The sequence below is a fragment of the Notolepis coatsorum genome (genome assembly GCF_963971535.1).
Source record: "Notolepis coatsorum genome assembly, chromosome: 9".
NCBI lineage: Eukaryota > Metazoa > Chordata > Actinopteri > Aulopiformes > Paralepididae > Notolepis > Notolepis coatsorum.
This window is the reverse complement of record NC_140173.1, coordinates 148,902,172-148,927,953: the sequence shown is the minus strand read 5'-3', so window position 1 is coordinate 148,927,953 and position 25,782 is coordinate 148,902,172. Positions and strand designations below refer to the sequence as shown.

Sequence of the window (25,782 nt, the reverse complement as noted above, 5' to 3'; positions counted from 1 at the left end):
GAGAGAGAGAGTGCGAGTTCTGCATACTGTAGATGACTCTCGGTGTGTTCGGTCCCCCCAACTCTCAGGAGCTGACCTGCCGCGAGGAACTGCTTACCCTGTTGCTGTCGCTCCTTCCACTGGTGTGGAAGATCCCTGTCCAGGAGGAGAAAGCCCCAGGTAAGAGAGCCCGCTGCGGGGGCAGGGGTGGAGAGGAACTGGGCAGGGGTGGAGAGGAAACTAGGCAGGGGTGGAGAGGGACTAGCCAGGGGTGGAGAGGAAACTGGGCAGGGGTGGAGAGGAAACTAGGCAGGGGTGGAGAGGAAACTAGGCAGGGGTGGAGAGGAAACTAGGCAGGGGTGGAGAGGAAACTAGGCAGGGGTGGAGAGGGACTAGCCAGGGGTGGAGAGGAAACTGGGCAGGGGTGGAGAGGGACTAGCCAGGGGTGGAGAGGAAACTGGGCAGGGGTGGAGAGGAAACTAGGATAATAATAATACATTCAATTTATAGTGCACTCTATATTTGGAAACCAAATCTCAGAGTGCTTACAGGGTAAAAACATAGAATTTAAAAACATAGAAAAAAATATATAAAAAGACATAAAAACATAGAAAAAAGGGATAAAACACACAAGGCATGTATAAAAAGGTTAAAACTAAGAGAAGGCTTTTTTTTGAAGAGGTACGTTTTTAGTCCTCTTTTAAAGGAAGCAGTGGTCTCTGGTGCTCTGAGGTGGTCAGGGAGGGTGTTCCACAGGCGAGGAGCAGCCGAGCAGAAGGCCTGGTCGCCCCCCAGGGTGTGGAGCTTGGTCCTGGGGGGAAGGAGGCGGTTTGTGTTGGCGGAGCGAAGGTTACGGGTGGAGGGTTCTAGGGGTGGGGAGGACCTAGGCAGGGGTGGAGAGGAACTCTTACCCAAGTGTGTAGGTAGGCAGGGTTCGCACAAGGTCCTTGAAGTGCTTAAAGTGCTTGATTTTTTACACAAAAAAGTCAAGGTCTGGAATTCCTTGAAAACACCCCATTTTTTAACAAGGTGCTTAAAAAGTCCTTGAAATTCAAATGGACCATTCGCATTGAAAGTTTTGTTCATCCATGATAAAAAAAATTCTGAATCAAGAAATAAATCTTTTTTTATTTAAAGTGTAACTAATTGTCGGAAATTGATTTTAAGCCATAAATATTGGATCCGGTTTTATTTCTATATAAAACTGAATTTAAAAGTGAATTGTTTCCTTTTAAATACCCTTTTAAAATGAAAAATAGTATCTAGCATAGGCAAGGGTGGAGAGCAACTGAGTACCTTCGTACAAACTTAAGTGGAGTTTTGAGGTACTTGACTTGAGTATTTCCATTTAAGGGAACTTTATGGACCTTTCCTAAGTTGATAATGTAAACATTAAAAATCTATTAACATAGAAAACCGTCTCCCTAAGATGGAAACCGAGAGGATCGAGACTTGGATTTGTGACGTCCCAAAGATTTTTGGAAACTTCACCGCATGAGTTAATTTGAATTATGTGCAATATAAATAATATCAAATACTTTTACTGCTTACTGTATACACTTTAGGGTAAATCTAAATATCAAATACTTTTACTGCTTACTGTATACACTTTAGGGAACATCTAAATATCAAATACTTTTACTGCTTACTGTATACACTTTAGGGAACATCTAAATATCAAATACCTTTACTGCCTACTATATACACTTTAGGGAAAACCAAAATATAAACTTCTAACTTGAATAGTCGATAACGAGATGATCAGAATGGTATTCAGTCAGAATCCTCCCCAGCCGTGGCAGGAAATTCATCGACATCAACATGTATGTCTGACTGACATTTTATAACCTCCTCAAGTTTAAAGGGTAAGTTCATAATGTTGGACCCCTGGCCCTATCTCCTATGTTGTTGATTGGTAGAGTCCTTTCTCTGGCCCTATCTCCTATGTTGTTGATTGGTAGAGTCCTTTCTCTGGCCCTATCTCCTATGTTGTTGATTGGTAGAGTCCTTTCTCTGGCCCTATCTCCTATATTGTTGATCGGTAGAGTCCTTTCTCTGGCCCTATCTCCTATGTTGTTGATTGGTAGAGTCCTTTCTCTGGCCCTATCTCCTATATTGTTGATTGGTAGAGTCCTTTCTCTGGCCCTATCTTCTATGTTGTTGATTGGTAGAGTCCTTTCTCTGGCCCTATCTCCTATGTTGTTGATCGGTAGAGTCCTTTCTCTGGCCCTATCTCCTATGTTGTTGATTGGTAGAGTCCTTTCTCTGGCCCTATCTCCTATGTTGTTGATTGGTAGAGTCCTTTCTCTGGCCCGATCTCCTATGTTGTTGATCGGTAGAGTCCTTTCTCTGGCCCTATCTCCTATATTGTTGATCGGTAGAGTCCTTTCTCTGGCCCTATCTCCTATGTTGTTGATTGGTAGAGCCCTTTCTCTGGCCCTATCTCCTATGTTGTTGATCGGTAGAGTCCTTTCTCTGGCCCTATCTCCTATGTTGTTGATTGGTGATTGGTAGAGTCCTTTCTCTGGCCCTATCTCCTATGTTGTTGATTGGTAGAGTCCTTTCTCTGGCCCTATCTCCTATGTTGTTGATCGGTAGAGCCCTTTCTCTGGCCCTATCTCCTATGTTGTTGATCGGTAGAGTACTTTCTCTGGCCCTATCTCCTATGTTGTTGATCGGTAGAGTCCTTTCTCTGCACAATCCAATGCTGTTCTTTATACTGGATACCCAGAGCTCTTACTATTTAAACACAAAATGAATGCAAATTCAGTAGAGCCACGCTCCAGTCTGTATAAGCCCGGAAATGCAATGCAAAAAAACCTACTATCTATGCATTGTGTAATAGGTTTCAGCATTTACTTCGGGGCTTGTGCAGACCAGAGAGTGGTCCCATCGCTTTACATTGGTTTTCTGGCTACTAACTCCCGATTGTCAACATCATCGGTACGTAGGAAATAAGGCTAGGGGTCCAAAGTTCTGAATCGTTCCTTTAATTTTATACATTAAAATAGAAAACGTCCATATTTAGCCCAGTTGAATGTTATTCACAATAATAATAATGCAGGACCTGTCGCAGAGGTTTTTAATTGGCACGCAACGACACTCAATGTTTTACACAACCTGCCGGCCGTGATAACATCACAGCATCTGCTCACACTTCCTCCTTTGTCTACTGTAATATAACTTTGCATATTGTAACTCACAAGCCACAGCCTGAACCTTTCTTGAGAGAGTTCACCGACCTTACAGTACGAACCCTATGACTCTTGGGCCCAATCCCAATGCCCTTCCCTTTGGCCCTACCTCTAGTTTTGGAGTGCCCTCGACTGGGTACTTATTTGACGTAACCTACAGTGCAGTTTAACATATAATGATAGGCATAGATAGGCCTAGTATTTAGTCTGTGTATCAAACACGGCACTTTATTTGCAGCGTTTTTTGAGATTCCGTTTATTGCGTGTCTACAGTATTTTTACTGAAATGTTATGGAACTGAGGTTTTTTTGCAACAGTGTGCGTCTGGAGAGCAGTGTTTTAGTCGAGCCGCTAAATCTCAAGTCGGAGTCGAGTCCCCAGTGGTCGAGTCCGAGTCACCAAAGAAGAGCCCTAGTCCGAGTCCCAAGTCATCAAGGTTGAGTCCACTCCACTCAGCAGTCAAAGAGCTGACGTACAAATAAAGAAAAGTCTACATTAAACATAAATGACACGGCGTTCACCATTTCAAAATGGAGTTTATTTACTTTGTGACACAATAGCCAAACAAATGCACTAGCCATCAATATCTTATGCCAAATGATTAGGGTCCATTACATAAAAAATATCTATAAGTATTTATCAATTAACAAGTCCGAGTCCTCGTCTGCACCTTCTGAGTCCAAATGCAGTCGACGCTCGAGTCCGAGTCCAAGTCTGAGTCATCAGTGCTCAAGTCCAAGTCGAGTCACGAGTCCTGAAAATCACCGCTCTACGACCCCGGTCTACAGAGGAAACTAACCCGGAACGAGGAGCGGTACTGCCCGGTCGGTCCGGGTGGAGCAGTATCCGTTTGGTTAAAGTGAAAAAGCTACACTAGCTTGCAGCCGCAACTCATTCAGATGTAACATCTCAAACCCAAATTCAACAGATTCAGTCCAATTCATTGTCAGTGGACCAACTCCGACAAGTGTCTCCTCCTGATCACATCATAAAATTATCTGCTCTTGATGCCCTGATTTCCTGCTTTAGAAGACAACTTTGTTGTCCATGTTTATAGATATTATATAACTGTCCAAGATCATAGGAATAACGCAATGTAAAATGTAAAAACAGTGTTTGGGTGGATTTTCCCGTTTGAAGTAAAGTGCTACCCTGCCTCTCTACTCATTCACGTATGTGGTCGGTTGTATCAGAAATGTCAACACTGTTGTGTTTACACAGGCGTTGACCGATGACCCTGCGCAAACAACAGCTTACCGTTAAGGTGACTCGTTAAGGTATTCTTGTCCTAATTATTCTGGAGAGGGTGTTTTGTTTTGATACCGAGGCTCTAAAATATGCGGCCGGCACGCTTGTTGTTTTTGGGGTGTGAAGGGTGTCCGGTTCTCTTATATCAAATGACTCGTCCTTAATGGTGCAGTGGTGTTTTATTCAGAGTGTGTGAACTTGATCCCACTGTGAACCCCGTGGTCCTGTGGAGGTGGACAAGGTCCAGTGCAGGCAGGGGTTTATTTTAAACTGTTATTGATCGTCTTTAAAGCCCTACATGGCCTTGCCCCTCCCTACCTCGCAGATCCCCTGCATGTCCACACACCTCGTCCAGAGCTCTGAGGTCCTCTAACCAGATGCTCCTGGTCCTGGAGGTCCCCAGATCAAGGGCTTAAAACTAGGGATGCTCGATATTGGCTTTTTTACCGATACACCGATATTGTCCAACTCTTAATTTACGATACCGATATATGCAAGGTCCCCCCCCCCCCCAAAAACTGAATAATTTCAGGTAATTAACATTACATATATCTTGTCATGGAATTATCACAACATTATGCATACTTTTGACAATAAATAAAATCTGAATTTGTTCTTACTTGCTTAAAGGTGAAATAAATGTAGTAAATCTTTTTATTTATTTTTTTGAAAACCGATACCGATCATTTCCGATATCACATTTTAATGCCAATATCGGCCGATAATATCGGACATCCCTACTTAAAACCAGAGGCGAGCGAGCCTTTGCTGTGGCTGCCCCCCGCCCGCCTCTGGTACGGTCTACCTGCTAATACTAGGTCTGCCCAGTCACTTTCCACTTTTAAATCGCTGCTTAACCCATTTAGACCTGAAACGCCTGCTAATAATGCATTATATAGCCTGCATATACACACAAATGTGTTTCCCGATTCAATGGGTTAAAACTAGGGATGTTCGATATTGGCTTTTTTACCTATACCGATATTGTCCAACTCTTAATTTCCGATACCGATATCAACCGACACCGATATATGCAGGGTCGTGTGTGTGTGTGTCCCCCCCCCCCCCCCCCCCAAAAAACGAAATAATTTCAGGTAATTAACATTACATATCTCTTGGAATTAACACAACATTATGCATACTTTTGACAATAAATAAAATCAGAATTTGTTCTTACTTGCTTGCCTGGGTAAATAAAGGTTATAGAAATGTAAAAGAAAATTAAAACGATACCGATATTTTCCGATATCACATTTTAATGCCAATATCGACCGATAATATCGGTAGGCCGATAATTAACCCATTTATTCAGCCTGGCCTTCTGAATCCCTTGTGCAGAGCATCCGCTTAGTTTTAACCCTTTCACTGCCACACTACCAAATGGTTAACCCTTTCACTTCGACAAGAAGGTTAACCCTTTCACTGCCACACGACAAAGGGTTAACCCTTTCACAACCACACGACAGTGTGGTAGTGAAATGGTTAATGCGATTTTAATGTATATTTGTTTGATATGGTTTTTGCGTAGAATACCTTGAATGTTGTGTAAATAGTTCAGCAATTCCACAGCACAATGGATAACTATATCACATGTTAAAACACTCCATAGCGCAATGGATCATACATTTATATCACATGTTAAAACACTCCACGGCGCAACGGATACCAATATCGCATGTTAAAACACAACACTCGGAACAAATCACAGAAAACGGTGTTGCTGTCAGCTTTGTCTTTTTAGTTTGAATATGCACTGAAAATTGTAATGGACTTCCTGCTTGCGTGTAACATCATTATGGATACCCAAGTATGTCAAAATCAGGTCAACACTTATGAAGCTATAGTATGTGTTAGGGCTAAAGAAAGACCTCTTTAAAATGTCATGCTTTCCCAGAGATGTTCTTAAAACGTTTACCTCATTCGGCATGAGGCGGAGAGAGAGAAAAAAAGCATACAAATCTACTAATCGACTAACAAAAGACCAAACTGACTGATTAACTGATTAAAGTGGGGGAAGCCCTAAATGTTGTATATCCCAGGTCACTACAGCTTTAGAAGCTTGGGGGTTTATTCCCTGCTGAGCAGACCTCGGTGGTGTTATTCCCTGCTGAGCAGACCTCGGTGGTGTTATTCCCTGCTGAGCAGACCTCGGTGGTGTTATTCCCTGCTGAGCAGACCTCGGTGGTGTTATTCCCTGCTGAGCAGACCTCGGTGGTGTTATTCCCTGCTGAGCAGACCTCGGTGGTGTTATTCCCTGCTGAGCAGACCTCGGTGGTGTTATTCCCTGCTGAGCAGACCTCGGTGGTGTTATTCCCTGCTGAGCAGACCTCGGTGGTGTTATTCCCTGCTGAGCAGACCTCGTGGTGTTATTCCCTGCTGAGCAGACCTCAGTGGTGTTATTCCCTGCTGAGCAGACCTCAGTGGTGTTATTCCCTGCTGAGCAGACCTCGGTGGTGTTATTCCCTGCTGAGCAGACCTCAGTTCTGTTATTCCCTGCTGAGCAGACCTCAGTTCTGTTATTCCCTGCTGAGCAGACCTCGGTGGTGTTATTCCCTGCTGAGCAGACCTCGGTGGTGTTATTCCCTGCTGAGCAGACCTCGGTGGTGTTATTCCCGGCTCCACAGAGCAGATCCCAGTCATGCTATCCCCTTCTCCACTTGTTGTCGCAAACAAAGTCGTTACACAACAGGGCTAGGCCGCTAGCTGCGCTGACCTCACGATGACACTGGTATTTAGTGTCGGGGCACTAATTCTTTCTAACGTGCACCCGAGACATTGTTACCTTTATTAATTCCTAATGGAGTATGTGTTTACTGAAACATGTTCAAACAGCCTGAGATTAGCGTGTAAATTAGCTCTGCGTTACCGATCACCCCTTTAATGGCCGCCGCCGCCGTCGTCGCTCGGGTTCTGGGGGAATACCCCCCGGTTGGGAAATGGATCTTATTTGCCATCTACCCTGGAGTTAGACAAGCAGATACCCTTTTCTTCTCTGTGCATGCATTAGGCTTAGGGAACAGCCGCACCGTTAGCCTAGCTTAGCGTCATTCACTGGAAGTAGATGTGCCAGTGTAGCCTAGTTCCCAACAGTCACCAAATACACTCCAAATACAACTCCAAAACGTTCCTGTAAACATGTTGTGACCTGTGTATTTACCACGTGGAGAAATCATTTAAATTATTTTTTGTACATTTTCGTTTTCTAAGCACATATATACTCGGATTCTTTTTTGCCGAACCACTGCTGCCTGGGCGCAGTGATTTCATCACCTCAAAAGCCCTGTTGTTTTTTGAAAAACTGGGCTTTTGAGGTGATGAAATCACTGCGCCCAGGCAGCAGTGGCTCGGCAATACAAAAATTCCGAGTATATAATGTATTGTGTTTAGAAAACTAAAATGTCAAAAAAAAAAATTATTTCTCCACGTGGTAAATACACGGGTCACAACATGTTTACAGGAACGTTTGAAATACAGCTGCAAGCTGCAATTAGCGGGGGTTCAAGCACCGGGCATATGGGTCATTGAAGCATTGATGCCCGGTGCTTGAACCCCCGCTAATTGCCGCTTGCAGCTGTATTTCATTCCAATATAAGAGAAGAAAAAGGTAATTAACTGAAACATAAAACAAATTTAAAATAAGTCCGATGACGTCAACGTTTAGTTTAGATAGATAGGTACTTTATTGATCCCCTTGGGGAAATTCCAGTGACATACACATACAGCTCATCGTCTCATTAACAACATCATATCACAATCATTACATTTTTACAGTAACAACGGCACAACATAAATCCAAACAGGCATGTACATTTGTTGACACATGTCGACTACAGAATGCCTGAGACACCGTATGCGATTGTCGGCTGCAGCAACACCGGGGTGTCATTGCGCCAGGCGGGCGGGAGGGAGGGAGGAAAGATTGTCCAGCAACGGGAGGGGCAGGGACAGGGGGATAGGACTTTGGTGATGACCGCGAAATGAAACCTATGAAGTGTGCCGCACGTTCACGTCAACGCTCACGCGCACAACACACGCTTACCTAGGATTTGACTTGATTCAACAACAAAGCAGTCGGGGCGATGGCAAGCCGAAAACGGTCGCATGTGTGGTTAGTTACACTTTACAAAGCTAGATGCAGACAACGCTCGCTGCAATATTCTATATTCTATATATATTAACTAGGGATGTTCGATATTGGCTTTTTTACCGATATATCCGATATGCCGATATTGTCCAAGTCTTAATTTCCGATACCGATATATGCGGGGTTTCCCACCCCAAAAACACAACATTATGCATACTTATGCATCACAATAAATAAAATAAGAATTTGTTCTTACTTGCATGGGTAAATAAAGGTTAAATAAATGTAAAATAAAAAAATAAAATGTAATTTTTATTTTTGAAAACCGATACCGATCATTTCCGATATTACATTTTAATGCCAACATCGGCCGATAATATCGGACATCCCTAATATTAACAAATTGTTCTAAATAAATAATAATGATAATAAATCATTTGAAGTTTGGACAAATCTTTTACAACTGAGGTAGGTAGATAAAACATTTTGAGACTAAAAAAGTACTGAAAAAAGGTACCGTTACTGGGTACCGGTATCGATTCACAGGTACCGGTATCGGGTCAAACGTGACCGGTGCCCAACCCTAATAATACTGACTGAGGCGTGTGGTTTGTGTGTGTCGGCAGATTTCACCCTGCCTTCCCTGCTGGAGGTGTTTCTCAGCCGGGAGGTGAAGGCCGTCCCTCTCCGGGCGGGTCAGGAGAAGACCGGCACCGATGCCCAGAACCCCGGGAAGAGGTCGCACGCCGGCGGCAGCAGCGGCGGCTCCTGGAAGTCCCGGAGGTCGCGCCGGACCTCCCAGAGGTACTCCGTGAGGGATGCCCGCAAGTCCCAGCTCTCCACCTCGGACTCGGACGCCAACTCCGAGGACAAGACGGCCGCCGGCCAGTCCTCCGCGGCGAGGAACCGACGCTCTCACGGCTCCACCGTCCGCGTGAGCTGCCAGCACCACCGCTCGGAGACCCTGCCGCCACTGCCGCCACAGCAGCAGTCCACCGCCACCGCCTCGGAAACCATGAGCTACCCCCACCCCCACCCCCGAGCGCCCGGCTCCCAGACACTGGACACCGAGACGCTAACGGACCCCGCCGCCATGTCCATCTTCAACCGCATGGAGAACTCGCCCTTTGACCTCTGCCACGTGCTGCTCTCCCTGCTGGAGAAGGTGTGTAAGTTCGACATGAGTATTAACCACAACCCCGGCCTGGCCGTCAGCGTGGTGCCCACTCTCACCGAGATCCTGACGGAGTTCGGGGACTGCTGCGGGCCGGGGGGCGGAGGTGGAGGAGGTGGAGGAGGAGGAGGAGGAGGAGGAGGCGGCGGGACGACGGGGGCGGAGGAGCTGGCGGGCGGCTGGACGGAGGAGCCCGTCGCCCTGGTCCAGAGGATGCTCCTGCGCACCGTCCTGCACCTGATGTCGGTGGACGTGGGCGCGGAGGGCGAGGCGCTGCCCGACAGCCTGCGCCGCAGCCTCACCGACCTGCTGCGCGCCACGCTGAAGATCCGCGGCTGCCTGGAGAGGCAGGCGGACCCGTTCGCCCCGCGGCCCAAGAAGACCCTGGAGGAGGTGGCGGACGACTTCTCCTTCTCCCGCTACCGCCACCGCGCCCTGCTGCTGCCCGAGCTGCTGGAGGGCGCGCTGCAGGTGCTGCTGGGCTGCCTGCAGGCCTCGGCGCCCAACCCCTTCTTCTTCGGCCAGGCCCTGGAGCTGGTGCACGAGTTCGTCCAGCACCGCGGCCTGGAGCTCTTCGAGGCCACGGCGCTGCGCCTGGAGCGGGCGGGCCTGGAGGAGGGGTCCCTGGGCGACGAGGCGGCGGAGCGGCTGCGCGGCCTCATCGCCGGCGTGCTGAAGATCGTCGGCGCCGTCAAGAAGGCCAAGTCGGAGCAGCTGCACCAGTCGGTGTGCGCCCGGCGCCGCCACCGGCGCTGCGAGTACTCCCACTTCCTGCACCACCACCGCGACCTCTCGGGCCTGCCGGTCTCCGCCTTCAAGCAGGCGGCGCGGCGGAACCCCTTCGAGGAGGAGGAGGGGGAGGGGGGCGAGGGCGACGCCGGGGTGCGTTACCCCGAGCGCTGCTGCTGCCTGGCCGCCTGCGCCCACCAGCTGCTGCGGCTCCTGCGGCGCCTCTCGCCCGGCGGCCCCGCCGTGCTGCAGGTGCTGGCCGGCGTGCAGGCCGTGGGCATCTGCTGCTGCATGGACCCCCGCTCCGTGGTGGGGCCCCTGCTGCACGCCTTCCAGGCCCCGGGCCTGCGCAGCTACCAGTCGCACGTGCTCAGCGTGCTGAGCCGGCTGATCCTGGACCAGCTGGGCGGCGGGCAGCCCTCGGAGAAGGCCAAGCTGGCGTCCTGTAACATCTGCACCCTGGACAGCAGCCAGCTGCCCGGTCTGGAGGAGACGCTGCAGCAGGGGGGCGGCGGGGGCGGGGGTGGGGGGGTGGAGCCGCCTTCTTCGACCTCCTCCTCCTCGGCGGCGTCGCCCCCTCCCCCTCCCCCCCCCGGCCTCTCCTCCTCCTCCTACCGCTCCCACCAGGGCATCCTGCCCAGCGGCGGCGGCAGCGCGGAGGACATGCTGTGGAAGTGGGACGCCCTGGAGGCCTACCAGGCGCTGGTGTTCGGCGAGGACCGGCAGCTGAGTCAGCAGGTGGCGGGCCACGTGTGCCACCTGACGCTGCGGGGCAACGCCGTGGTGCAGTGGCAGCTCTACACGCACATCTTCAACCCGGTGCTGCAGCGCGGCGTGGAGCTGGCGCACCACGCGCAGCAGCTGGGCGTGTCGTCCACGACGTGCGCGGAGGCGTGCACCTACCACACCCGGTGCCTGCCCGTGGAGGTGCTGCTGGTCTACCTGCAGACGCTGCCCGCCCTGCTCAAGTCCAGGTGAGCCGCTGTTGTTACCTCCATAGATATCTATAGAACACTAGATAGCTTAAGGCGGAGTCACCAGCGTCACTGAACCGCCGCCATCTTGCTCCAGTCAGCCTTGAGTGAGGGTGAGTGAGCTGCACAGACAAAAATACTCATAACTCGCTGAAATATTGACGGATTTACAAACGGGTTGGTTTGCTATAAACATCAAAGATGTAGTTATGATATATATATTTTTTTTTTTAAGATGTTTTTTTTTACAAACCGCTTGAATCATAGCCACGTTAATAATGCTTGTAATAAACCAAACCGTTTGTAAATCCGTCAATATTTCAGCGAGTTATGAGTATTTTTGTCTGTGCAGCTCACTCACTCTCACTCAAGGCTGACCTGGGCAAGATGGCGGCGGTTCAGTGACGTCGCTCTCCATTGGCCGGCAGCGCGGGTAAGCTATCTAGTGTTCTATATATATCTATGGTTGTTGTTACCTCTGTGTGTGTGTCACCTGTTATTGGGTATAGGAAGGGCATGGAAAGGCAAACGTTTAACAATGAATTCTGGGGAAATTATATTCTATAATTTTTTGTGCGGTCAATAGATACAAAAAAATTTACTAATTCAGATTCAGATTCAGAGTATTTATTTGCCACATGGAATCATACAATCAGAGTTTCTTCATTACACAATCATAATTATCATTCCATGGACAAAAGGAGCAGGAAGAAGAATAAATCTTATAGTTACCTGCCCCTTATTCCTAAACTAAACAAGTATTTACTTAATGGTCGGCGTACAACCTAATTTACACAAATAATCATTTATACCATTATACAAGAAACACACAATCCACAGTTAAACAAGACATTTTTTTATAATAATAATTATAAAGAATAGAATTTATAATTTTTTTGAATTGATAAACACTATTACATCCCTTAATCTCACAATTTTTTGTAATTAATCTAGATTCAAAATAGCATTTTTCTACTTAAGACCGAAGCTTGTAACAGATATTTACTTGAGTAAAATCATGGAATTAATGTAAAATCAACACAAAGAAAGTATGTTTAGATTCCAAGACTATTTTAATAGCTTTCTTTGAATACAGTTTCTCTCCTGTGAAATACAAATGTTCAACAAAACCATCAACATTGACTCAGCTAGACCTCTTTCTTATATCCGCGGCGCTAAGATTGAAGATTTTTCACTCCATAGATTAATCTAGATACATTTATTTTAATGCTTTAAATCATTTAAATTAATCTCCAAAGTTAAAGCATTAATTTTGACAGCCCTAATTATTTTCTATTACTTCAACTGTGTTTTTAGGAACAACCAGGACTTAACAGCTCTGAAATAGGGTTGTGATGTGGAATTTGCCATGATTAATAAACTTGGGTATTATTAAGGTATACACCGGGGAAAAATAGGCTCAATATCTGTAGAGCGCTAACTTTGATTGATTTTAATTTATTCAACTACATTTATCCACTGTGTCTGTCCGTCTACATCTGTTTCTAATACATTTTCAATGACGAGTATCCATTTGTTGGACAGATGGAATTGACAGATTTTTATATATATATATATATATATATATATATATATATATACATATATATATATATATATATTATATTTCTTTTTTAACACACTGTAATACCTTACGTCAATTTTCAATCAGTTTGTAGATGGATCAATGTAGCTATTATTTAGTGCATCGTGCAAACACACTGTTGCTGGTCTGGACTGGTCCTCTGAGCTCCTCTCCAGTCAAACATACTGCTGCTGGTCTGGACTGGTCCTCTGAGCTCCTCTCCAGTCAAACATACTGCTGCTGGTCTGGACTGGTCCTCTGAGCTCCTCTCCAGTCAAACATACTGCTGCTGGTCTGGACTGGTCCTCTGAGCTCCTCTCCAGTCAAACACACTGCTGCTGGTCTGGACTGGTCCTCTGAGCTCCTCTCCAGTCAAACACACTGTTGCTGGTCTGGACTGGTCCTCTGAGCTCCTCTCCAGTCAAACACACTGTTGCTGGTCTGGACTGGTCCTCTGAGCTCCTCTCCAGTCAAACACACTGTTGCTGGTCTGGACTGGTCCTCTGAGCTCCTCTCCAGTCAAACATACTGCTGCTGGTCTGGACTGGTCCTCTGAGCTCCTCTCCAGTCAAACATACTGCTGCTGGTCTGGACTGGTCCTCTGAGCTCCTCTCCAGTCAAACACACTGTTGCTGGTCTGGACTGGTCCTCTGAGCTCCTCTCCAGTCAAACACACTGCTGCTGATCTGGACTGGTCCTCTGAGCTCCTCTCCAGTCAAACATACTGCTGCTGGTCTGGACTGGTCCTCTGAGCTCCTCTCCAGTCAAACATACTGCTGCTGGTCTGGACTGGTCCTCTGAGCTCCTCTCCAGTCAAACACACTGCTGCTGCTGGTCTGGACTGGTCCTCTGAGCTCCTCTCCAGTCAAACACACTGTTGCTGGTCTGGACTGGTCCTCTGAGCTCCTCTCCAGTCAAACACACTGTTGCTGGTCTGGACTGGTCCTCTGAGCTCCTCTCCAGTCAAACACACTGTTGCTGGTCTGGACTGGTCCTCTGAGCTCCTCTCCAGTCAAACACACTGTTGCTGGTCTGGACTGGTCCTCTGAGCTCCTCTCCAGTCAAACACACTGTTGCTGGTCTGGACTGGTCCTCTCCAGTTGAGCTTTCTCTGCTGCAGGGTTTAAATCCGAAAGATTGCCAAGTCCTCCTCCACCGTGTGGTGTTGTCCCTAGAGCCTTCTTTCTCTCCTTCACGTTTGACGTTAAATTTACTGTAAAAGTGAGAGACCAGCAATGTACTCTGCTGCACACACCTAAAAATAGCTCTGCTGTAACGCAGACCGGTGCAGACAACAGTTTAGAATGTTTTCTGACTTAAGTATTGATAACACGCTTAGTATTTGACAAATTAGAGGTTTCTTTTTTTTATGAATGTGGTCACTGATATGCGGAAATTAACTGGATCGGTTTTTATTTCTATTAACTCATTCAGCGCCGGAGCGATATGCCCGATATAGGTCTAGTACGCCACCGCTTTAATCAATGGGGGGACTGCGAGATTTGCGAGTGCTTAAAATATATCTTCAATTATAGCTATGGGTCTAATACACCCGTCGATTATCAGTGAGTTGCTTCCAGTCAACATGTACAAAACTGATTGTTTTTTCATCTGTACATTTCCGTTTTTATACCGTTTTGAATATGAGTATAGTTTTGGTGATTCTTAGTAATTCCAGAGAAAGACGCGATAATAGCCCTTTAGTCGAATACACTAAACACGTTGTCATTTTTCGCCTGCTTATCGAATCTTCCTGAAATCAACGCTAGATCATCATTATTATCCTTCCTCGTGCAAGAATGAAAAGAGCCTCGTAGCGCGAGGCTCCCCCAGTCCCCTCCTGGGGTGGCTGGCACTCAAAGTGTTAAAGCACATCTGTTCTCCCTAGCATTTAAAAAGATTTACAGTCTGCTGCCGTAATTTGTTTGTAGTTCTGTGTGCATTGTATTGTATTTAGTCTATGTGGTTTTTACTATATTATTGATTAACTGTGAAGCACTTTCGTCAACTTTGTTGTTTTTAAACGTGCTATATAAATAAAGTTGGATTGGAGAGATGTAGTATAATACAGTAAATAAAGACAATATGACTACTGGCCAGCAGCGTAACTAGTACAAGTAAGATATGTACAGTTATATAGTTTAGTTTATTTAGGATCCCCATTAGTTGTTACCACAGTAACAACTACTCTTCCTTCAAACATAAAATCATTGTACAATCAGAATAAAACAATACGTCCATGCACATTGTACAAGCAACAACACCCAAACAAAGAATAATAATGACTGACCCTTTTAAAGCTTTATCAGTAAAATCTCAAGATCAATTCTAAAACCTACAGGCGAGAGAGGCTAGAATGGACGTCTCCTGGAGTTAGTAGTAGTAGTAGTCATCATCACACAATACAATATACACAATCATTTAACAATATTTGATTCAGGCAATGACTGAAAAGGTACAGACTGAAGCATAATGCTTATATATGCCTGTCCTATATTCTTAAAGGAAAACTCCAACATTTTGGGAAATTTGCTTATTTAACATCTTCCCTGGAGTTAGACAAGAAGATACATACCTTTTTTGTCTATCTGTATGCATTAGGCTTAGGGAACGCCCGCACCGTTAGCGTAGCTTAGCTTCATCACTGGAAGTGGGTCAGACTTCTACCCTGAAGTTCCCTACAGTCACCTACAGTCACGAAATACACTCCAAATACAACTCCAAAACGTTCCTGTAAACATGTTGTGACCTGTGTATTTACCACGTGGAGAAATAAAAAAATGATTGGAATTCGATATTTACGTTTTCTAAGCAAATATACTCTGAATTTTTGTTACCTAACCACTCCTCTCTTGGCGCAGTGATTTCACGCAACGCAGTGCTACTTTCTAACGTGACGCCAGTGTTTGTTTACATTTTCATTTCATTCAAAGGATCCGAACCGATTGAAGTTTATGGATACCATGACTACGTGTCTATTCATTCTGTTTAAACCAATGGGGGTTTTCTTCACAGTTGCAGATAAAGATTAGGCTACACTAATATTATAGTATTAAAACCGATGAGTTATATTCATTAAAGAAAGTCGATTAAATAAAAAAAATAAAAAAATACTCATTCAATCAGATTAATCACTTTATTCAAATTGAGGATTTAGTTTGAGGATATTTATATATAAAAAAATATTATTTTTAGATTTTTTTTTTATTATTATTAAAAACGAAGGTTCGAACGTCCGTTCGAAAAACCCTGACGAAGTTCGAATCCCAAAAACAGGCTTCGGGGAAACAGCTCTAAAACGATATCATGATTTCCTAGGATGAAACGAGCGACGCTCCCGCCTGTACTCCTGACATCCAGCCGCCTCTGTGCCGCTAATCCGCTCGTCACCGGATCCGCCCGCTGCAAGTCTCTCCTCCGGTCGTGGCTAATTGATGCCGTTAAATAATGAATTTCTTGTCTTTGTGAACGGGGGCGAGACGGAGGCTTGTTGACGGTCTCTGTGGCACACTGGCACAGGGTCAGAGGGTTCTTACCGCAACATTTATTTTCTCCCAAGAAGCGCGTGTCTTTTTAAAAGAACGGGAGGAGGGGGTTCATCAACATTATTACATTGATTGATTGATTTTATTGTGGATTAGAGACATCATCCAAGGGATAAAAAAACATGATAAAATGCAAGCACTTATTTCCATCATGGTCCCCCCTGGTATTAAAAAACAGGACATACATAACATTACATAACATAAAACAACATCATAAAACATTAAGATAAGAATAATAAATAAATATGCTACCCTCTCTTTCCTATGCCGATAGTCATGTTCGTACAGACTTTTTGAAGCCAGTTAACCTGGGGGCCTGTTTGCCTGAATACTTTTGATAACAAATGTTTGTTTCCGCGTCTCTGATTGGCCAGGTCATTTCTGGTCATGTGACATGTACGCCCAATCGTGGGACCGCAAGTGTCTACACTGGTTAAGCTTAGGCGCTCTTTCGAAGTTGGTTAAGGTTAGAGTTTGTCTTAGAGCATGGCGATAGAACGCCTGCCCTTCTTTCGACGGTTAAGCTTAGGCACCCTTTCGAAGTTGGTTAAGGTTAGAGTTTGTCTTAGAGCATGGCGATAGAACGCCAGGTAGTTTGCAGGCTGTTAGACCCGGAAATAGGCGCAGAACTTGCTGTCCCACGATTGGCGCACATGTCACATGACCTGGCCAATCAGAGCGCAAAACTCGCACGCGGAAACAAACATTTGTTGTCGAAAGTATTCACGCGGCCTGTTTAATGAAATGATAAGGTAGCTAGCAGTCCCAAAGACAAGGGTGTTGAATGTTGATGTTTTTTCACCTACATCATTTCATGGAGCTGTAATTAACACAACACAAGGATTCAATGTTTACTCTCAATAACTGTCAAACTAAATTAACGTGCGCAAAACAGTTTTCGGATGTGTGTGAGTGAGATTATGTGCAACATAAATCAGCCTTTCCTTTTTTCTTTTTTTGGTGTAGTTTAATATTTCACCAGACCCTTTTTCAAATTGTGGGGTAGATTACTTTCCCTCACCTGTCCACCTGTTTACCTCAAATTGAATATTACCAACATTCCAAGCCACCAGCTAGCGGTCCCCCATTGTTACAATGAGCAATGCATCTCAATAAATTTGAATATCGAGGAAACGTTTATTTATTTCAGTAATTAAATTCAAAAAGTGAAAATCATATATTATATAGATTCATTACACACAGAGTGAAATATTTCAAGCCTTTATTTCTTTTCAATGTTGATGATTATGGCTTACAGCTAATGAAAACCCAAAATTCTGTATCTGAGAAAATTTGTATATTACCTAAAACCAATACAAAGAAATATATCAGGAAATTGGTCAGGGCTCGTTTAGCATGAATCAATGTGGCGTGGAGGCAACTAATATATTTCCTCAATATTCTAATTTATTGAGATGCACCTGTATATCATCTTTTTTAATATAATCTTATCTCCTGTGCTGACACAAGCACTAACATAGTGTGGAGTGGAGAGATTACACATTACAACAAATGGCCATTAGCTATAGTGTATTAGCTCAGCAGCTGTAACAGAATAATTATATTATTTACTTTTCAAAATATTAATTACAATTTTAATTATAATGAATTAAAGGATTCTATAAAGAATGTTCCATGTTCTGTCATCTAATAATATATTCCATTATTTTTCCTGATATTTAAGTTTTTTGCCGTGGTATAGTTTTAGAATCGGTATCGTGATACTTAGGCTGGTATCGAAGTCAACATTTTGGTATCGTGACGACACTAAATTAAAGGACCACGCCAACTTTTTGTGAAATTAGCTTATTTGCCATCTACCCTGGAGTTAGACAAGCAGATACATACCCTTTTCTTCTCTGTGCATGCATTGGCTTAGGGAACAGCTGCACCGTTAGCCTAGCTTAGCGTCATTCACTGGAAATAGGTGTGCCAGTGTAGCCTAGTTCCCAACAGTCACGAAATACAACTCTAAAACGTTCCTGTAAATATGTTGTGACCTGTGTATTTACCACCTGGAGAAAAAATAAATAATAATACTTAGACATTTTAGTTTTCTAACCTCCTCCACCCGTGCGGTCCGTCGGCAGACCGCAAATGACATAATGGTCATAAATCAATATTTCTGGACTGTTCTATAAAACTAGCGATTTTACTTTCAAACGTATTCAAGTATAAACATCATGAACATGTCACAACACCATTTAGAATGTATATTATCATCAATACGTTAGTTTAGGAACAGGTTAAAGTGCTATATAGATAGATTTTCCTCTTTGGAATGTCTGTATAATCCGGGAGAGGCGACCATTTTGTAAAACATTGAACCATGGGAATTGTAGTTTTTTTGCGGCCATTTCAAGTTCAAGTTCATGTTTCAAGTTTCTTTACTAGTTGTCATACAGAAATACAAAATACTTTGCATGAAATGCTTCTTTCTGTTTTGCTCCTGAGAGTGTGCTAGATAATAACAATCGAAGCTTCGGGGCCGAGCTTCGATTTTAATTCGAAGCTTAAAAAAAAAATTATTATAATATATATATATATTTTTTTTTTTAATCTTGTTTAATGTTGTGAGACTTGTACAGCACTTTGGTAAACTTTGTTGTTTTTAAATGTGCTCTATAAATAAATAAAGTGAATTGGATTAATTAATTAAGTAGCCCCTTTCGTGACTGTGACGCAGCCAACAAGGTTTCACTCGGCTGCGCTGCCTGGGTGCAGTGGGGCTGCTCTCACAGCCAACGACATGACATTACATAATTATGTTGGAACCTTCGTCTATCAAGCAAAAAATTATATTATATTTAATTTATAATTATATCAGACAATGCACCTACAAAAGCAGATGATTACAATTAAATTAGCCAACTTGGTAACACATTAGTCATAGCAGCATAGGCATAGCCTTATTAATGTTTTGTGTGGCGTTGCCGTCGTGTACAACGATACTTACGTTTTTTATGTGATTTGACAAAATTGTTGTAGGATCTTCTGACTCACGTTGAACTTCCTTAACACTTTCCGTGCCGGCCGTGCCAGTCCTATATACCCCGTTGAGTGCCAACACTCTATTCAATGACAGAGCGCTCACATTTGTGAACGCATAAACTATATCATGATGGCTATGTGTCTAATACGACCGTCGCTTATCAATGACTTGTTTGCAGTCAACATTCTCGAAACGGATTGTTTTTTAATCGGTTCATTTCCGTTTTATACCATTTTGAAAAACGCTAGTTTTTTTAAACTTTCAGAAAAATAAAAAGATTCTGCAGGAATCGCGCTTTACTGTAATACACAAAACACGTTGTCATTTTTCGGCCTATTTATGAATAGTTTTCAAATAAACGCTAGATTATCGATAGTTTATGTGTACTTATGCACGCTATAGAAGCGGGCTGAAAAATCAGCTACACACACTCACAGCCACACACACACATATGGGACACGTTGATATATAGGTGAAAACAGCTCTGATTATCCCAAGACTGGTAAAATAGATTCCTTACCTCAGATCAGATGTTCTCCAAAAAGATTATTCCAATTCCTCATCGCCATTCCAAATATCGATTGCGTTTATTGATCCAACGCTGGGTGGTCGAAAGACATATTCCACGCTGTTCTGATGGTGGTCGATGACTGGGATCGTCTCCGGTTACTTGCCTAAGTTGCCTGACAAGTAAAATGTGGATTCTGGACTCTTTTTTCCCCATGCGCTTCATTCAGTGTAATCCAATGGGGTGCAGTACCATCCAGAGAGACGATAGGGGGTGGTATTTTCCCTGTTCGAGCTCAGACAGATCCCCACTGGTAATGTGAGGCTAGATTGATGAAAAATGAATGGAAATCGTCAGTGACTGTATTCACAGTGTCAGAAATATTTTGTCTATTACTAGGCTTGCTTAAATTGTGATGAAACAAAGGAGAATATGAATTATGATTTTTCTTTGCATCTTTGACAGTGAATAACACCATGCTAATAATGACCAAACATTAAACTGCCACTGATCTCGTTCAGTACCTTCTTGAGATCATGTGTACAAAAATTCTAAGGAAATGGATAAAGGGAAGATGATTAAACAGAAGGTTCTGTAGATACTGTACTGAATTCTCCCATCCGGACCAATGCAAATTTCAAATATTAAACAGAAGGTTCTGTAGATACTGTACTGAATTCTCCCATCCGGACCAATGCAATTTGAAATATTATTATAGAATATACAATAGCAGGCTTATAAGTTACCTTATTATAGCCAATTCGCACATTTATATATATACATATATTATCTTTCAAATGCCCGAGTTCAATTTGGATTTAGTATCACCAGGCGTGCATGAGAACAGATAATGAAATCTACTGTAATGTACAGTAGCTTTTTTATTTTTATCAGGGTGGCACCATTTTGAAACTATTTTCAAATCTAATTGTTGCTGAATGCTAACAATAGGCAAGAGAAACTAACTGCGTTTTCAAAATTTGTCAAAAACTTTACCTTTTGTGGTAGAATTATCCCGAATAATAACAGTTATTGAAATAATTCATAGAGAAATCTGAACCTTGAACCCCATAGAACTTTAAGGGAAGTGTAGTTTTCCAAAATTCCAATGCAGAACCAGACCTATGGATCTCCGTTACAAAATGGGAAAATAGAGGCAAAACGGCGCTACAGGGATAAAATTGAACTTCAATATGAACAGGCTGACTCTAGAGGTATGTGGCAGGGCCTCGGAACGATGACAGATTACAAACGTCAACAAAGTCTCCCTTCAACACACAGAACCCAGTGAGCATGAATAACCAGGCTCCAGCTGTGCTGAGGCACAATGCCCCCACGACGAGACACAACGGCTATAATCCAAGACCCGTGAATGATTCATACGCCGCCGCAATGTTATAATTCTTTGTAGCCGCGGGCGCGCGTGAGAGGCTCACCTTTCAAACGGCGGGGCTGATGACGCTGCCCGTTCGGCGCGCGGGCGTTTTGCAAATTTCACACCATGTTTGTGCTTATGATGCCCGCCGATCGTTAATACACAAGAGTCACATGCATATACATAAACCGTGCATACAATATACCTCTGTGTGCGTTGGAGTGGTCGGGGGGTCTTAGGTTGCATGCTCACAACAAAGTCACATGCATGTAAATGGGAATCCTGGTGCATAAACCTATTATTATAATATTCCTTTTAATCATAATGTTGTTGCTTTTATGTCCTTATTTGACATTTGTACGTTATCTTCCAGCCATTGCCGTATAGCGGAAATAATGAAGTGCCGTTTTCTCATGTCACCCCTCTCTTTCTCTCTCTCTATTTCTCTCTCTCTCTGTTTCTCTGTCTGTCTCTCTCTCTCTCTCTCTCTCTCTCTCTCTCTCTCTCTCTCTCTCTCTCTCTCTCTCTCTGTCTCTCCATGTCTCTCTCCTGTCTCTCCTCTGTCTTTCTCTCTGTCTCTCCCTCTCTCTCCCACTCTGTCTGTCTCTCTCCCTCTCTGTCTGTCTCTCTTTCCCTCCCTATCTCTCTCTCTCTCCCTCTCTGTCTGTTTCTCTCTCTCTGTGTGTGTGTCTCTCTCTCTCTCTCTCTCTCTCTCTCTCTCTCTCTCTCTCTCTCTCTCTCTCTCTCTCTCTCTCTCTCTCTCTCTCTCCCTCTCTGTCTCTCCCTCTCTGTCTCTCTCTCTCTCTCTCTCTCTCTCTCTCTCTCTCTCTCTCTCTCTATCTCTCTCTCTCTCTCTCTCTCTCTCTCTCTCTCTCTCTCTCTCTCTCTCACTCTCTCTCTGGCGTGCGTAGTGTCTGTCTAATGAAGCTGAAGTGCCTTTAAACACTTTCTTCACCCTGTGCTCTGAGTCACAGAATCACACCACTTTTTTTTTTACAAGTATTGAATATCTACAGGCTACAGATCTCCTGGGAAGGCGCTTTGAGAGGAGTTAATAATTAGTGAACGGACTGCATTTATATTTAGCAGCTTTTATCCAAATTGCTTTACACCTCGTGCCTCACATTCACCCCCTCTCTCTCTCACACACCGAGATCGGAGGAGACCATGGCCGGCGTGTCGATCAGGGGCGGAGCTAGGGGGTGGCTACTGGGGCTCAAGCCCCGAATGTTTTCTGAAAAGCCCCGAATCTATTAAAAAAAAAATAATAATTATGTGTTTTTTTTTTTTTTTTACAATTCATCATTGTTACATGAAAATATGTTTGCACCAGATTTAGCAGAAGCTAATTCCCATCTGTGGTCTATCCAGCTGCTAACTGTGAGTTAAGTCTTGGTGTCATGGTAGACTCAGAACTAAGCTTTAAATCACAATCAACAAGTTGACAAAAACTTAATTCTTCCACCTTAGAAACATAGCTAAAGTACGGCCATTTATAAATCAAAAGGACGCTGAAAACCAGATCCATGCCTTTATCTTAAGCCAACTCGACTACTGTAATGCACTCCTTACCGGCCTCCCGAAAAAATACGATACGATGATAACTATTTTATTGCAATGCACTATTGCATTATTTTATTCTATTTTACTAACTATTTTATTGCACTGCACTATTTTACTTTGTATCAGTGAATCATAGACGCCTGGCCATAAGAGCATTCGGAGCATCTCTGCTCTCCCACTATTGAACTTGGGGGAGCAAAGGTATGATCTTGCTCCACCACTTTTTGATCATATGAAAAATATGATATACCCCCCCCCCAATATATAAATCTAACCATAACTACGTTATGGTTAACTGAGTTTTATAGTGAAAAGAGCAGCTTTATTGGTCAATATTGAAGGCTCTATATTGCAGGAAATTGCACGTACAGGTTAATTAAATTTTAAAAAAATCTGCCGTGGAGGGGGTCGTGCCTGACCCCCTACAAACCACCCCTTGCCTGCAAAAAAAATTTAAATTATTAAAAAATTGAAAAAAAAAAAACATTGAAAAAAGAAAAAAAAAAACGGGGGGGGGGGGGGGCACCTATCTGGGCTAAGCCCCGGATCTCCTATAATCCTAAATCCGCCCCTGGTGTCGATGTGTCCTTGAGCAAGAAGACACTTAACCCCTAATTGCTCCCGACGAGCAGGTCGGCTCCTTGCGTGGTCGCCTCCACCGTCGGTGTGTGAATGTGTGAGTGAGTGGGTAAATGTCGGGCAGCAACGGTTGCCAAATACTTACTGTCAAATTACAGTAAAATCAAATAAATTTACAGATTACAACCTTTATTTAATGGTTAATATTTTTGATAAAAAGGGAATTTCCTTTTATTTTTAATTTTTTTACACAAGTGCCTACTTCGGTGTCTATCTGTAGACCTGCTTGTATGTATTATGGATGAATGTTCCGTGTGTGTGCGGGGAGGGCGGGGGATTTATGTTCTGTCTATAATTCTGTTTCTTGGAGAATGCCCCTCCACAGAGCTCATCAGCCCCTCCACAGCGCTCTCATCAGCCCCTCCACAGAGCTCTCATCAGCCCCTCCACACAGCTCTCATCAGCCCTCCACAGAGCTCTCATCAGCCCCTCCACAGCGCTCTCATCAGCCCCTCCACAGAGCTCTCATCAGCCCCTCCACAGCGCTCTCATCAGCCCCTCCACAGAGCTCTCATCAGCCCCTCCACAGAGCTCTCATCAGCCCCTCCACACAGCTCTCATCAGCCCCTCCACAGAGCTCTCATCAGCCCCTCCACAGCGCTCTCATCAGCCCCTCCACAGAGCTCCCATCAGCCCCTCCACAGAGCTCTCATCAGCCCCTCCACAGCGCTCCCATCAGCCCCTCCACAGAGCTCTCATCAGCCCCTCCACAGAGCCCTCATCAGCCCCTCCACAGAGCTCTCATCAGCCCCTCCACAGAGCTGCCATCAGCCCCTCCACAGAGCTCCCATCAGCCCCTCCACACAGCTCTCATCAGCCCCTCCACAGAGCTGCCATCAGCCCCTCCACACAGCTCTCATCAGCCCCTCCACACAGCTCTCATCAGCCCCTCCACACAGCTCTCATCAGCCCCTCCACAGAGCTCTCATCAGCCCCTCCACAGAGCTGCCATCAGCCCCTCCACAGAGCTCCCATCAGCCCCTCCACAGAGCTCCCATCAGCCCCTCCACAGAGCTCTCATCAGCCCCTCCACACAGCTCTCATCAGCCCCTCCACAGCGCTCTCATCAGCCCCTCCACACAGCTCTCATCAGCCCCTCCACAGAGCTCTCATCAGCCCCTCCACACAGCTCTCATCAGCCCCTCCACAGAGCTCCCATCAGCCCCTCCACAGAGCTCCCATCAGCCCCTCCACAGAGCTCTCATCAGCCCCTCCACACAGCTCTCATCAGCCCCTCCACACAGCTCTCATCAGCCCCTCCACACAGCTCTCATCAGCCCCTCCACAGAGCTCTCATCAGCCCCTCCACACAGCTCTCATCAGCCCCTCCACACAGCTCTCATCAGCCCCTCCACAGAGCTCCCATCAGCCCCTCCACAGAGCTCTCATCAGCCCCTCCACAGAGCTCTCATCAGCCCCTCCACACAGCTCTCATCAGCCCCTCCACAGAGCTCCCATCAGCCCCTCCACACAGCTCTCATCAGCCCCTCCACAGAGCTCTCATCAGCCCCTCCACACAGCTCTCATCAGCCCCTCCACAGAGCTCTCATCAGCCCCTCCACAGAGCTCTCATCAGCCCCTCCACAGAGCTCTCATCAGCCCCTCCACAGAGCTCTCATCAGCCCCTCCACAGAGCTCTCATCAGCCCCTCCACAGAGCCCTCATCAGCCCCTCCACAGCGCTCTCATCAGCCCCTCCACAGAGCTCTCATCAGCCCCTCCACAGAGCCCTCATCAGCCCCTCCACAGAGCTCTCATCAGCCCCTCCACAGAGCCCTCATCAGCCCCTCCACAGAGCTCCCATCAGCCCCTCCACAGAGCTCTCATCAGCCCCTCCACAGAGCTCTCATCAGCCCCTCCACAGAGCTCTCATCAGCCCCTCCACAGAGCTCTCATCTCATAAATGCAGTCCGTTCACCTGCTGAACATCCTTACTCCTACCTTGCTCCGATACGTACAATAATATGTTCTACTGTGACGGCAGTGATCGGCGCAGGCAGGAGAATTATTAGCCTGTAGATATTCAATACTTGTAAAAAAAAAAAAAAAAAAAAACGTGTTGTGATTCTGTGACTCAGAGCACAGGGTGAAGAAAGTGTTTAAAGGCACTTCAGCTTCATTAGACAGACACTACGAGAGGGAGGGAGGGAGAGAGGGAGAGAGGGAGGGAGGGAGGGAGGGAGAGATGGAGAGA

At 45.1% G+C, this 25,782-nt stretch overlaps 1 protein-coding gene across 1 annotated transcript in view; it reads left to right on the top strand.

The window, feature by feature from the left end:
- Positions 1-25,782, top strand: part of lyst (lysosomal trafficking regulator) — a 190,048-nt gene that overhangs the window by 18,192 nt on the left and 146,074 nt on the right. Inside the window, 2 exon segments of the mRNA XM_084322050.1 lie at positions 69-159; positions 9,132-11,382. Coding sequence (XP_084178176.1) covers positions 69-159; positions 9,132-11,382 — 2,342 coding nt within the window.